Here is a 14,145-nt window from a genome sequence, read left to right on the forward strand (position 1 = left end):
CAAAATCACGATGCGTGCTTGGACTAGTGTGGTTGGGGTCATGGTAGTGAAGTCGAAATGTAACTAGTCCACAAGAATCGAACAACGGATTGCTATGCAAAATCTTCGTGCTGCCCACTGCTGAACGCCTTTTTTGTTGCCTGGTAGTAGCTATATGAAACATTCTGGAAAATTGATTGCTACACAGGGTTCCTCATTGGCTAAATCAGCATGTAGGCTTGTTACGAAGATGCCCGTCCAGAATGCTGCTGTACTGAGGGATTAATGATAGTGTAGGGGGTATTGCAAATCATACTAACTTCCCGGTATACGAACGGGCACATTGATGCTCTTCCCATTATTCGACCTGATCTGAGAACGTTTGCCAAATCGAATTCAGCACGATCGAAGCTGCGGGGAGATACGCTCTTGTCCCTACTTTTACACCGAGTCATTATCACCAATATCATGATAATACAGTGCACTGCTATCATATGATGTCTATTTCGTCTGCCCTTACTTTTGTTTATTTCGTGGTCGCGACGGTTGCGGCATGGGAATTACTGGTAGAGACTTGGCCATCAGCTGTTATGTTTCCTCTATGTTTGCTCAGGAGTTGCAAAAGTGCCAGACTATTTACGCTGCTTTGGCAGTGATAGAGCATTTCATCTGATCAGTCGTGTGGAAAGTTGCCGAACCAACTGCCGTCGCTTTGCCATTGGGCTGTACGTCTGCATAGTTGCCGAGCCGTATGCAGTATATTCACGGAAACCAGGCCGAGAAACTATCACAAAATGACGATAAGGCAGGCCAAGATATCCGAAGGGCAATGCCTATGAGACCAAGGTCAGCACTGGACCGCAACAACTCGAGAAATTACCAAACACGTACGTAAGCATCACCATGCATGACGGCCACGCAGCAGCAACCCCTCACGCGGCCGGCTGATTGGGCTTCATTTCGTGTATCCTCTTGGAATATCGATAGCTGTAAGCATATCATCGCATTTTGTTACCCAAAAGCAAGTAAAAGTGAGGCTGGCGACAGAATCGTGCAGCCAATATTCGACATTTGCATGCATCATGTATAGCTACATGTAACGGTTCTGGCTCCTCCTGGACGCATCGGGCTGTAAGCCGACTCCAATATCACCCGGTTTGTGTGCCAAGGTCTGCATCTACACATCTTGGCAGTTTGTCAAACTTGTTGATGACCTAAATGAGTTTCATTCTTTGGAACCTTTGTCGGCATAATTTTGTTTGCCAATCACATTCTGCCCTTGACGACATTGGAATGGGAACTCGGAATCTCGGAGACATCATCTGTGTTGGGGACGTGATGGCGATGGGAGGCCTCGTATGGACGCTCTCTTACCCCATCAGAGCAGGTTTAAACGTGCTACAGAAGGGAGACAACGCGCAAAAAAATGGAATTCTCTAAGAATTCGAGGATATCTCTCCAAAGTCGAAGCTCCAAGGTACGACCCTGACTCCCCGCATCGCGGTTCGAGATTCTCGAAGAGGGCATGGTATGAACACTCATGAAGACGGTCGCCAGCTCGCAGGTAGGGCTCATTTACAGACTAGTAACAGGGCGTCCACGAAAATTTAACATCATATATGATAGTCTCTTGAGACAAGTTCCTTCCTGAAACATGCACGATATGATCCGGAGTTGTTTTTCAGCCACGTGCACTGTTTCCAATGCGGTGTTCCTCTGTTTCCTTTAGTCCACCTCCTACCGATGAGATTCAAGCCCGTAGAAGAATCCTGCAATACGTTTCATTTGATCTAGAAAGCAGGGCTACGAACGTAATTCTGAAAACCGCTTTTCTTACCTTTCGATCCCGCCGGATGGCAATCCACTTTTGCAATGGTTAAGCCACCGCAACTTACACGAGCTAACCGCGATGGCATGTTTTTCTGGTAATGACTGTTGAATTCCGAGCCTTTTGTAGAAAATGATATATTTTACGAGCGTATAGATAAGTCTCCCAATTCAATTCGTCAAGCCAAGCTGGCGTTGCCATCCGTCACAGTTGTTCTCCTTGGCTGCAAACCCAGCTAGCCTAACAAAACACAGTCGACAACTAGCTGCAAAATTGGCCGCTAAAATTTGAGACGAAATACGTGTCGTGCGTTAAGTGAGGCACTGTGCATGCTAAGCGCGAATTGAGAATAACGTCAGTGAAAGTGAGGCGGATCACACGTCGGGCATCAAGATGGGATGACTGTATAAATTCTGGTCTCAACCACGTCTTCCATGTCCTTTTCAGTGTCTGCTTCGATGACCAAACAGTGGCCTTTGTCCACCATTTTGACAAGCAGCAGACCACTCATCTGCCATTTTAGACGTCATATGTCGTCTACGCTCGAAAGTTGAAGTATACTTTCTGTGTCATTGAGACTTTCAACAGCATCTCCGCCATAGACATACCTTTACAGGTACATGACCGACAACTATGACTACCTGTATTCGCTGCGGCGGCCACGGAACACGCCTCGTTTCTTGCGTTCCATGTTGCGGGAGGGGAACTCTGGCTAATTGGAAATGCACCAGTTGTGACGGTTCTGGGAAACGTTACCAGACATGTTCCCGGTGCAATGGGGCGGGTTCATACGGTAAGAGTGTCCTTGATTCCAGAATTATGAATATGAAGACGATTTGTTAATAAACAACTCACAGTTATCAAGCGATAAGGCCCGCATATGAGTCGGCACGGTGGAAGCGCAGCCTTGAGAACCTACGACTCTAGTGACAAGGGACATGGCAGGATTTGAGGATATTTTCCAATGGTCTTTGGTGTAGTTAAAGCTTGCCATCACTGTACACTTCATTAAATAGTGGCTACATGTTTGCAAAAGATGTATCAGATTGATTCATAGCGTATGCTATTAGAAACTGATTATGATAAAACTATGAGATACTTCATGTCTCGTGCAAATAGCTTCAACAACCCGGTTCTTTCAGCAGCAAACACACATCTCATATACCAACCATCACGTTGTGAGACTTAACCATAATGGCAGTGGCAAATGCACTTGCTGCCAGAGCACTACAAAAAGTCAGTAATCGTTTCTACATTGCAAGAGCAAGTTACAAACCACAGAGCTGGCACAGTTCAGGGAGCTGCAACCTCCAGCTTCCTTGCAGCACTTGGTGGCACAGGCCACTATCATCAGCGTCAGTACATTAGACCCTTTAAAATATTCACTTCGAATCATTTCAGCTACTTACAGTGAGTGCAACCTCGTGCCTCCTAGTAACAGATTGTTAGATGTTTAGCATATGGTCATAAGGGTACGACAACTTACAAGTCCAGACTCCTCTTGAAGAGGCACAGCCATGGCCACACTGGCAAAGAAAACGGCAGCAACGGCACTGAACTTCATTTTAAGATCTTTATAGGTCGTTTTTAATTGGTTTCAGCAGATTCTTGTGTTTGCAGGTTTGTTAGTGGCATGCATGTTGCAGCAGCGAGGACTATATATACTTGACTTCTCTCATCAACATCACAGCTGTATCACCAAAATAGAGGAACAAAGCATACACAATAGCCGTTTGACCAATAATACCTTCACGATTGTTTTAAAACTACCCATTCTCGTAATTAACCACGCGAGAGTTATGCACCCCGCACTTTGAGGTGTCAGATCTCGGAGCTATTCTTCAGCTCACCTGTTTTGCCACTGTTGCAACGCTAACAACATTGTCAGACGGTGAGAAGACGACCCGACAGTAGCAAACTGTCAACAGAATGTCCGTCATTTGATATGCATAATTTAGGGATAGCTCCCGGTGGTGATGTGTTATGCCGACATATGGCCTGTCGCAGGGAGGAGTAGCGTCCCCGGGACGACTAGTGCGAGTGGGATATGCAAATAATCATCCGTGTAAATTTAAGCGCTTCAACTAGTTTAAATCTAAGATAATTATATCCTTGTTATTGCCTCTCGTAGATTTAACCGTCGGCCTAACATGCAGGCACCTCTCCATCAGTCCTGATTCAGCCAGCTGCGCGATGGCCCGAAGCGTATATCAATATCAATATCAACGTCATGGTAACCACTCCGCACGTACCCATTGGAGGACTTTCCGATGGAAACGATATTCTGTCTTGCTTTTTTCATCATTGATTCACTCTAGCGCCATGCGTTCATCCGATATCGCAGTTGCACATTAAGTCTCCATCAAGGCCTTGCCGTAGGTGGTCATGGACCGATTATATCGTGGCAAGTGTTTTGCCAAAGCAACCAAGACCATTGACAAGCCTTCCTTGTCTCTACCCAAACTCGATAGACACAGGGCCGTGGTACATGCCAAGGCATCGTCAAGATGATCGGTGCCACGATCCCGCTCAGCAAGTAGTAGTTCCAAGGCTGCCTCTACCTGGCCAACATTTCGCATCGAACTAGCCATCTGAATGACAGCTCGCCGCCGATGTTCCCCGGTCAGTCCACCAATGTCAAGAGCTTGGCGGTACAGGGGGATGGCTTTGTCTGAGTGACCCCATGAGTCTCGGGCACAAGCCTTGTGGAATAGGCCATCGGGGTCATTGGCGGGTAATCTGGCTGCCAAGGCGTCAATCTCGGAAATAAAAGTTTCCTCTGCGTAAGAGTCTATGGCTGTGAATATGGCGGCAACCAGACTGTTTACGTCTGACCGGAGGCTCTCTATATCCGCCATATTGAGATGACCCGGATGGTGATATGACCGTTGGTAAGGAGATCGTGTAGGAAAGGCAGAGTTGGTAGAAACTGAGATATGAGCATCAATCTGGACTCAGTGGGAGACTTTCAATGTGAGTTGCAAGATGATGAAAGCGTTATGCTGGACAAGTTGCGGCTGACTCCCAGGCAGTGGAGTAAAGCACAAAGGCGCTGGTGGTTGTGTGCCGTGTGTGTAGCTGTTTGAACCAGCACATGAATTCTGAGAAGATTTCGTATACCCAATATATGTATGTATTTATATATAAAATTAAAGATAAAATACCAGCACAAGGCTGCTCATTCGTGGCCGGAACCAAGGATGGCATCAAGGTGTCTACATGTAAATCTCCAGTACCAGGTTGGGAATCCTCTCATGTGATGGCATCAACACCCCCGGACACAGGCACGCTGACAGATATGAAAACACGTACCGATCACCAATGCGTACTAACTAGAAAACCTACTTGTCTGTCATTAACTATTCTTCTTTTTACCTTTGTCTTTGTGCACTCGGATCACTAGTAATCAACCATTTGCTCAAGTCACAAACCAGACATTCATGTGCCATTTAACCCAATTGAGACTAGCTCAGGTTCATGTCAAGTCCCGTCATCAATGTCACTCCCCCACTTCCCTTCTTCTCCACATGCACTTCAATTATACTTTGCACTCGAGCATCCCATCTAGATCCGGCGGTCGTCTGACCAGCTCACCTGTCCGCGTCTCTTTCTTCCTTCCCATCCATCATCTCAGCTACAACCGTCACCATCTTCATCCGAACTAGAAATCGATCCGCAAACCGCATTAATCAACCTGTCGAACCGTCACGGCGACCCATCTCACGATGGAGTCTTCACCCATCGTGAAAGCTCACGACCACGCTGCCGCTGCCGCAGTTGCAACTCGCCAGTCCGCAGACACGACCGTCGCCATAAACGAGCATACTCTTGCAGCGGGTGAATTTGCCAATGCCGCCCGAAACACCACCAGCGTAGAAGCCCTACGCACGTTGAAACTTCTCGAGGAGCACCACCGACGCCTTGCCGAGCTGCTCAACCTCCACCCCGAACCTGTATCCCAGAACAGTGAGGAAGATGTAAATGAGAAGACGTCTCAGGATGAAAAGGGGGGCTCTACTACCCAGCAGTCCGGCAAGAAGATGCCCAGTCTCACGCAGAGGGCCTATTCGAGCCGAGAAATGTCCTCTTCGATTGCTAGTAATCTGGCTTCTGCGAGAGGCATTCGTTCCAAGTATCGCGGGCAGCCTCTTAGCCCTAGTGTGTCCAACGACCAGGCTCCCGGAAACGTTGACGCGCATCCTCGCCGAGACGGGTCAAAGTCCAAGATGCAGAGCATCATTGATACGCAGCCCGGTAAACCAACTTGGGTTCCGCCGACGACGAACCCCCGAACCGAGTCTCGCACCAACAAGAGCGCCGCTTCTTCGCCACGAGTCGACCAAACACCTGCTTCTGCTGTCACAAACGAAGACGTAGGCTACGCTCGATTCTACAACACGTTTGGTAGCCTCATCAACAAGATCTCTGCGCCGCTCGCGTTCGCAGGTCTCCCCTTGATCCAAGAAGAACCCACGCCAGAACAGTCCACTGTAGAATTGCCCGCTGAGCCGTCTCCATCGAAACGCAAGTCCTCCCGCCAGCCACCAACATCGCTCAACCTCGATCCAGACCTATCAAAGATCTACTCAAAGGCAACGATGCGAGCCCTCGCGCGGGAGGGCCACTCAACCAACGATTCGTTCTACGTCGTTCCAACGACCGGCCACACCATGTCCTACGCCAACATCCTGACCTATGCCGAGAAAGAGAAACGTCGTCTCGGGGCATCCCTCCACAGCAGCGACTCCGAGCACCCTCACCTGGACGAAGAAGACGACGACTTTGTAGATGCCCGCGAAACTCCGGTCCCCGTGTCCTCCGACGTCAGACGCCTTCGTGGCTTGCTGTCCAAAACAGAAAAGGATCTCCGAAATACGATTGAGGAGCTCCTTTTGCAGAACAAGTCTCTCAAAGACACTCTGGATGTTGTTTCGAAGCGCCTGCACGCATTTGAAGCCAGCTCGCAGCATTCAGCCATGGCACTCGCCGAATCATACCGCGTAATGAGACCAGACTCGCCGAATGCAGCTCCCCATCCAGCAAAGTCATCTGGAGATGAGGCGCTCCAAAAGAAGACGTCCGACATGGAGGAACAGTTAGCCGCGGCACTGATACAGATGGAACGGCTGGAAAAGGATAACCGCAAGATGCAGAAGACGTTGGAAAAGTACAGAGAGAAATGGGAGGTGTTGAAAGCAGGAGCCAAGGCACGAAGGGAGGGTAAATCCGGCGAAGGAGATGACATCTAGTAAAATACAACCCAAATCTCCCACCATTTTACGTATAATAGCACATTAATTCCACCAAAAACTCACACTAAAACTCACGCTCAAACTCCTCACATAATGCCACCACCCCATCGGAATCAACAACGTATCCCTCTCCCCCAAAATACACTCCCAGTACTCTTCCCCTTCCAACTCCGCCCTCAAACTCTCCCTCTCACCCTCACTCATACCCTCTTCACCCTCATCCCAGCCCTCTAAAACACCAACATCCAACGCACTAGTATTACTCATATCGACACCATCCTCCACTCCTCTCGGCCTCATATCACTCCATGGAGGGTACAGCCTCACATACTTCGTCCCCACGACCTGCACCAACAAATTATGATATGCATCCGTATGAAGAGGCGTGATTGTGCGGGCTGGTCCAAACCACGCATTCACCCTCGGCACATCTACCTTCTCTTTATTCTTGCTCTTATCAGTGGGATGCAGCGGCACAGACGACCAGCATAGATCGGGTGTGGAAATGTCCCCCCTCAGTGAGGGGATTTGCGTGAACAGATCGTGTTGAGCGAGGTAGCCTGTTGTTTTGGAGGGGGTTATGTACCGTGAGAGGAAGTCTTTGAAGGGGATGAGTTCCTGGCCCCAGTTGGGGTCGACGTAGCTGCGGCCGATTTCGACGGGGATGAGACGCCGCCCGTTGAAGGTTTGTGAGAGGAGGTACTCTGGTGATTTCCAGGGGTGGTCTGTCAATGCGGGCCAGGTTGCGACGAGGTCGGTGAAGATGATGGGTCGTGGGGGGTGAGAGTTCATGTATCTTTCGAAGGTGGTTAGGGACCAGGCTTTGTGGATGGGGCAGCTTCGTTGGGGGGATAGGACGGGTCGTCCGTATGGTTCTTCGGATGAGAATTCAGTGTGTAGTTTTGCTTTCTTAGCCGGTGGTTCATCCGGTTCATCTGTGGGGGAGAGACGCTCGAGTAGTTGGAGCGTTTGTTCTATCCATTTTGTGCCGAGGATGCCTGCTCCACCGGCTGTGATGACCGCTCTGTCTAGAAGTTCTACTATATGATCAAGTACATGTTCTTCCAACCAGGTGTTGCTTGTCAGAGAAGTCAGGATTTCGTGGAATGTAGTCAGGATGAGGGCGTCTGTGTGAATTTCTCGCCAGTGAGAGGGGAGCAAGTCGTAGCGGTAGGCGTAGAATTTAGACGTAGATATGGATGTGATGTCGTCTAATCTCCGTTTCAGAAGATCTTGATTGATGGTGTGCGTGGATGTGTCTTTGGCGTCGTGGATTCTAAGGAGGGATGTAGCCTGGCGTTGGAGGAGCTGGTTCACTGCGATGTATTCTGCGTCTGTGGAGGTGGGGGATGGTGAGTTGATGAGTTTGAGGGCGGCGGTGCGGTACCATGATAGTATTTCGTCGCGAGGTGTCATGTTATGTGTTGGTGTTTATGTTTGGTGAGATGTTTGATGGAGTTGTGAAGGTGATGCTCCACATCCACAAGCATGCTGCGAGTCTGGTGATAGAAAGGAACGGAGTGAAAGAGCCACAGCAACGGCTTCAACGGAAGAATAATCACCGGTCGAAAAAGGCTAAAAACTACGACAGTCACTCTATGGCATTAAATTTGAAGATTTTGATACAAACATAATGATCTAGTCCTTTACAGTTTGCAGCTTGGCACTACCCTATACAAAAGACAATTTACAAAGGCAAAATACATGTATCACCCTGCCATGAGCCGAAGTTTGTTATTGTCTAACATGTCCATACACCTACAATGCCATCCCTCCTACCTTCAACCAAATAACCATCTCTTACACGTACATGCTCCACCACGGCCAGGTTCTTCCCCTCATCCGCCTCCGTGATGCCCGCGCCGCAGTCCCATTGTCTACCCTCTACTTTATCATACACTTTGACTACATCTTCTCCTGCCGCGCTCACTATTCTTCTAGAGTCGAACATCATGCTGGTTATGGGGTTGTCGTAAGCGTAGGCGTCAAAGATGGCGCCCGTGCGGAGATCCCATATCTGTAGTTCTTGTTAGCTTACGAGTCCTTCGAAATCTGAGCCACGGGGGCGGAAACTCACTCTCACACTTCTATCCAAGCTACCAGTTACCAGATGCACGTCGTCGAATTGAAGACATGTCACGGCGCCCGTGTGTCCTACAAGGCTGCGGTGAACTTGACCACTTCGGAGGTCCCATAGCCGCACCATACCATCGGCTGTGCCGCACGCCAATGCCGACTCAAAGACTTGCAAAGCTCCCACAAAGTCTGCCGAGCTGTTTGACGAGCGACCTGTCGGTCTCCAGCCATTGTCGATGCTGGAAGTGGCTGATGCTTGAGCCGCTGCCCACATAACATCCAGTGTTTGCACACATCGGCCCTTTTCGAGATCCCAGTGTCGAATCGTCTTGTCTGCAGAGCCGGAAACCAGAACGTCGCCTCGGAAATGCAAGGCTGTGACCTCATCAACATGGGCTTGTAGGGTGTACAGCTCGCAGTCCTTCATGCTATCCTCTGGGGGCTCAATAGGCTGGTCATTCGGGTTCTCGAATGCAATGGCATCCTCGTCTTCGTCCTCGTCTTTCCCGTAGCTGTTTCCATGAGGATCGTAACTTGACCGACTCAGATCCCACAATCGAATAGTTGCATCGGCGGAGCCTGTGGCGAGGATATTGTCTTCAACCTGTAACGTTCTCACAGACGCAGTGTGTCCGTCCAAGAGTCCTATACACCGTCCTGCATTTAAATCCCAAACCTTGACCGTGTCGTCGAGAGCGGCAGTAACCATGGTACCGAATGGCGCATCAAAGTCTATGGCTGTGACTGTGTCCTTGTGCGCGCGAAGCTGCCGTATGTTGGATCCGGCGGCAAAGTGCTCGTGCAGGATGGGCATGGATTTGCGCCGGTGTACCTTTTTTGGTCTCTTAGGTGTGCTGTTTGTTGAACCGGGAAGTTTATCGTATACAGATTGCGACATGAATTCGGGATCGTGATCGTCGGCGTCGCCAACAAGGTCGACTTCATCTTTGGTCGGCGTGTTTCTTGCAATGGCTTCTGCTTCGTCCGCCAGCGCTTGGGCTACTTCTAATCGTCCTTCGACATCGATGACTAAAATTACCACGTTAGTTGGCAAGCCCAAAAGGAACAATCCTTTTCGTCTGGATTTGTCTGAAGGCAGGGCTGACGCACTGTCGTGTTCTAATAATGCCTCTTCCTGCTCTAGGCCCGCTAGTCGCTCCAAAATAATCTTGCGCATGCCCTGCAGGTTGGCGATTTTGTTGTCAATTTCGCGAATTTCGCTGCTCGCCATGCTCTTTCGAACTTCAATCAACTCAAACTCGTGCATCATGGCAGCCCTCTCTTTTTGCACATGCGACAGAGTAGCCACAGGTTCGGCGGATCCAGCCGTCTCCTTTTCTTGGAGCAACTTTCTCCCTCTCGACACGCGTCGGCGGTGTTTCTTGCCCTCATCCGTCATCTCAGGGAAGCTGGCCTTGAAGCCCTGAAACAGCGAGTAGGAGTTATCATCTTCGGGAATGTTGGAGAGCAAGTCGTCGGAGAGGAAGCTGACGGCGCGGTGCTGAATCTCGGTGGTAGAGAGTTTGGATCGCACAATCTCGGTCGGTGTCCTTCTGGCCAAGGCAAAGACGCTCTGTTGTACGGACGGCCGAGCCAGCTGCTTGTGAACCTGCTTCATGGCCGTCTGGTAGTGGTGGGCGGTAGCCTCTGCATTAGGGGCCATGAGATGGGAGGCTGTGGTTGTGACTTTGCGGCCAAATGCCTCCAAGCCGCGAGTCTGCACGACATCGAGCACCATGTTAGCAGAGCTTGGCCATGGACCTGTGCAAAAATCGAATCAATGGTGATTGAAAGGGCGGCTCAACAGCCGGGTTAGGTAAGTTTGCGTGAGCAAAGCTTTGTGCAAGGTGCAAGGCGCGGCTTGTCACACGACCAAGGTGAAGCTGCAGGTCATTGTGGTCACCTTTGCGGCCACACGGAACTGCGAGTCCAGACCAGACTTCAATTGGACATGCGGATTTTGGGGTGTAGACGTGCATGTACACGCCATCTCGGACAAGGCTGGAGGAGGCTTGGACGTACCGAGATTATCGACTGTTCATCCTCGGCGGCATCTTCGAGGAAGTCATAATGGCTGTCTGTGTCAGCCATTTATTTGATGGCTCGCCGGCCGACTGGACAGCCTGACGAGACAAGATGAAGGGCTCAGATGCGCAATTGGCACATGAGGTGAGCGAGGTGAACCTAAGCTGGCTGTAGGGTCGTTCAGTCGGAGTGTTTTTGTTAGGTAGACATGTCCGGTGGCCAGTTCAATTGCAAACAAAGGGACAAACACGCGGCGCGCAAACTGGAGCTTTCAAAGTTGCAAGTCCGACATGGAGGGTGAAGAGTCAAGACCAGGTTCCAAGTTTGCGGCAAGGATTCTTCCAAAGCCTTGGTCCATGCTCCAAGGACCGTCATGGAAAAGGGACAGACAACACAGCTCTGGTGGGGCATCAGTTGAAGCTGAATACCCTACGTCTCAACTATGGTTGGCTGGTTCAGTTTCAAGGACCCACCTGCCTTCCCTTCTTCCTCGATGTCAATGGTCCAAGTCCACCTTGGACCATTCGCCTGCCAACAAATCCCAACATTCACCAGCTTCAACAGGTAGGTTCACGCGTTTACTTCACGATCAATTGGCGTGTCCGTTCTGTCATGAGAGGATACAAACACCTTCTTTGACCCGTTCGGTCTCCTCTTTCGGCCTTGCATTAGAGTGTGAGCACTGAGTAGGCCATGTTCATGCAGACCAGTGAGTTGCCATCTCATCTGCAGAGCATCCAGCCTGACAAACCGGGCACCTTGGCATCTAGCTGGCATTTCGCACCAAATTCCATCTCACTGACTGGAACAAAGCATATCTACACTTACCATAATCTTAACTTGGGTACGCAATAAACACAATCACCACGCAAAGCTGCATCATCCCTCCGCCATCCAAACAGCATCGACAAACCACATCCTAGACTTCTCCGGCCTCCACACCTTCTTCACTGTATATCGTTCATCCGCCCGTCTAAACAACTCCCTCCAATCATCTGGTTCACGCTCATGCGCATTCACCGTAACCTGCATAAACAGATCGAGTGTACGCATGGTCCTTTCGTCCATGTAGCCTACTGTCCCCGGTTCCGGCAAGGCCCCGTCATTCACAATGATTCTTGCGCCAGGTCGTAGAGCTGGTATGAGCGCCTGCAGAATCTGTATGGCGTACTTGTCAGAGAACCCATGAAAGATCATCCGGAAGAAGTATGCCTCTGCGACGACGGGCTGCGGCGCGAAAAAGTCGTGTTCTGTGAGCTGGACTCGATCTTTCAATTCACTCGGAACGGTACCGATGGTTTCGGGAGCACGCATGCCTGCCGTGTCTTGAACGACGAAATTCAGCTTTGGAAACGCTTCAGCAATTGCAAAAGAAACATATCCTTGATTCCCTCCCATCTGGACACGGTGATGTTAGCGTATTAACAGATCGGCGCATGGTGTTTTGAACTCACATCCACCACATTCCCTCCATCCTTCAATTCACCCCATGGATAGCCGTCAACAACAGACTGAAGGGAATAGCCTTCCCCGCCGCCATGCGCTTCCATGGCACGGTTATATCGCCTGGCAAATACTTCGTCCTGTTGCAGGAAATCAAACCATGCCTTGTCTTGGTTGTATGCCAAGTTGACGCCTGTCTCTGTTGGTTCCTCACTGCCCGGCCATTTCTTCATAGCTTTCACAACGTGGGCAACCGGCAACCACAAGTCGTTGGACATGAAGCCCACCCAGTTGTTCAAGGGCACATCCTCAAGCAACAAGCGAGATGTGCGGTTGTGAGCTACAAATCCCCTCTGTGGCTCTACAAAGACGTTGTTCGTAATGACATGCCGGATAAGCCGACGAAGGTTCAGAGTAGACATGTTGACATTATTGAGCTGCACCACTTTTGCTGTCAGGTCCTCGTATGAAATCATGCCGTCCAGAGGAACTGCTTCGGCGACCTTGAATTCCCACATTGCTTGCAGCGAAAGGTTGTTGACGCACTGCACGCAAAACAATTAGTAATCGCAATGGTACTCTGCGAAGCGAAAGAGGCAAGGTAAAAATGCCTTACATCCCATGCCAGATATCGTAAACTCTCTTTTGGACCGACAGAAATATTATGCAGTTCCTGAGTCAAACCGATGAGGTCTTGTCTCGCCTTGTGCGGCACCTCGTCTTCAGCGGAAATGGGAAACTCAGCAAGACCATTCACGTCAAATGACGCAGCGTCAAGACCCTTGGATGTAAGAAAATCGGTAATAATTTTAGTCTTTTCTTGTATCTGCTCGGCAAGCGCTGTCATGCGCTGCACGGATGCGGAAGCCATGGCCGCTGTTGGTCTGTTGGTCTGGGCCGTCCCAGACTGTCGGGACAAAAGGTAAGGTGGGATTTAGGATTCGGGACCGTTGGAGGGATGGATGATGATGCGGGGGACTGAATGTGGCAGCTTACACTTCGGCTTTGCATGTATGGTACGGAGTATAGGCGTGGTGAGATCTACGAAATCCGGCTGAATATCCCTGCCCCACACTTGTTGTCAATGCCGCCAATTCTTGGGTTTAAGTTGCCTGGTACCTAAGACTGCAAGAAATCACGGGTGGGCTCGCAGTGTGTTACGATGTCCTCAACTAAGTTTGGCGTTGGTTGAGTATTATGAATGGTTTAGGGCTACGGCTGTATCGAGTAGTTTAAATCAAGAGTTTCTTTGGTAAATGTTGTCAGTCCCAGTTGGCCGTAGAGATAAAAAGGCTGTGTTTCTATTTGTAAATGAGAGAAAGTGTGAAATGATACCCATTTAAGAAAAAACATGCCATTATTAGCAACTCATTATTCTTTGAGTATACCTTTCAATTCGCAAGCTGGGAACACGTTTACTAGCTGATAGGATTGGTAACAAGACGTTGTGAAAGGCGTTTAATGGTACGACGCAAACCAACTACATGTAAACTTGTATGGCGAGTTAAGTGACGCTCTTGATTGACTGATAGCTATTGTACT

The 14,145-nt window shown here is 49.7% G+C and overlaps 6 protein-coding genes across 6 annotated transcripts; 1 reads left to right on the plus strand and 5 right to left on the minus strand.

Moving 5' to 3' along the window:
• Positions 1-2,992: 2,992 nt before the first annotated feature.
• Positions 2,993-3,371, minus strand: VFPPC_13535 (hypothetical protein; the record flags this gene model as incomplete). The annotated part of the gene is made up of 4 exons (XM_018291310.1): positions 2,993-3,034; positions 3,084-3,151; positions 3,217-3,238; positions 3,294-3,371. 4 exons carry the CDS (start codon positions 3,369-3,371, stop codon positions 2,993-2,995), a joined length of 210 nt encoding a protein of 69 aa, XP_018137614.1.
• A 787-nt stretch (positions 3,372-4,158) lies between these two features.
• On the minus strand, positions 4,159-4,665 carry VFPPC_13536 (tetratrico peptide repeat domain-containing protein; the record flags this gene model as incomplete). Its single annotated transcript, XM_018291311.1, has 1 exon — positions 4,159-4,665. The coding sequence occupies one exon, from the start codon at positions 4,663-4,665 to the stop codon at positions 4,159-4,161; it is 507 nt and encodes a 168-aa protein (XP_018137615.1).
• An 867-nt stretch (positions 4,666-5,532) lies between these two features.
• VFPPC_13537 (hypothetical protein) lies at positions 5,533-7,056 on the plus strand (the record flags this gene model as incomplete). Its single annotated transcript, XM_018291312.1, has 1 exon — positions 5,533-7,056. The coding sequence occupies one exon, from the start codon at positions 5,533-5,535 to the stop codon at positions 7,054-7,056; it is 1,524 nt and encodes a 507-aa protein (XP_018137616.1).
• Positions 7,057-7,101: 45 nt separating this feature from the next.
• On the minus strand, positions 7,102-8,475 carry VFPPC_03841 (jumonji domain-containing 5; the record flags this gene model as incomplete). The annotated part of the gene is made up of 1 exon (XM_018283293.1): positions 7,102-8,475. One exon carries the CDS (start codon positions 8,473-8,475, stop codon positions 7,102-7,104), a length of 1,374 nt encoding a protein of 457 aa, XP_018137617.1.
• A 222-nt stretch (positions 8,476-8,697) lies between these two features.
• On the minus strand, positions 8,698-10,873 carry VFPPC_03842 (WD-repeat protein; the record flags this gene model as incomplete). The annotated part of the gene is made up of 4 exons (XM_018283294.1): positions 8,698-8,730; positions 8,870-9,076; positions 9,137-10,164; positions 10,246-10,873. The coding sequence occupies 4 exons, from the start codon at positions 10,871-10,873 to the stop codon at positions 8,698-8,700; spliced, it is 1,896 nt and encodes a 631-aa protein (XP_018137618.1).
• Positions 10,874-12,039: 1,166 nt separating this feature from the next.
• On the minus strand, positions 12,040-13,474 carry VFPPC_03843 (S-adenosyl-L-methionine-dependent methyltransferase; the record flags this gene model as incomplete). Its single annotated transcript, XM_018283295.1, has 3 exons — positions 12,040-12,558; positions 12,615-13,148; positions 13,220-13,474. 3 exons carry the CDS (start codon positions 13,472-13,474, stop codon positions 12,040-12,042), a joined length of 1,308 nt encoding a protein of 435 aa, XP_018137619.1.
• Between the last annotated feature and the right edge of the window lie 671 nt (positions 13,475-14,145).

The sequence above is a fragment of the Pochonia chlamydosporia genome, chromosome 2, assembly GCF_001653235.2.
Source record: "Pochonia chlamydosporia 170 chromosome 2, whole genome shotgun sequence".
Classification (NCBI taxonomy): domain Eukaryota; kingdom Fungi; phylum Ascomycota; class Sordariomycetes; order Hypocreales; family Clavicipitaceae; genus Pochonia; species Pochonia chlamydosporia.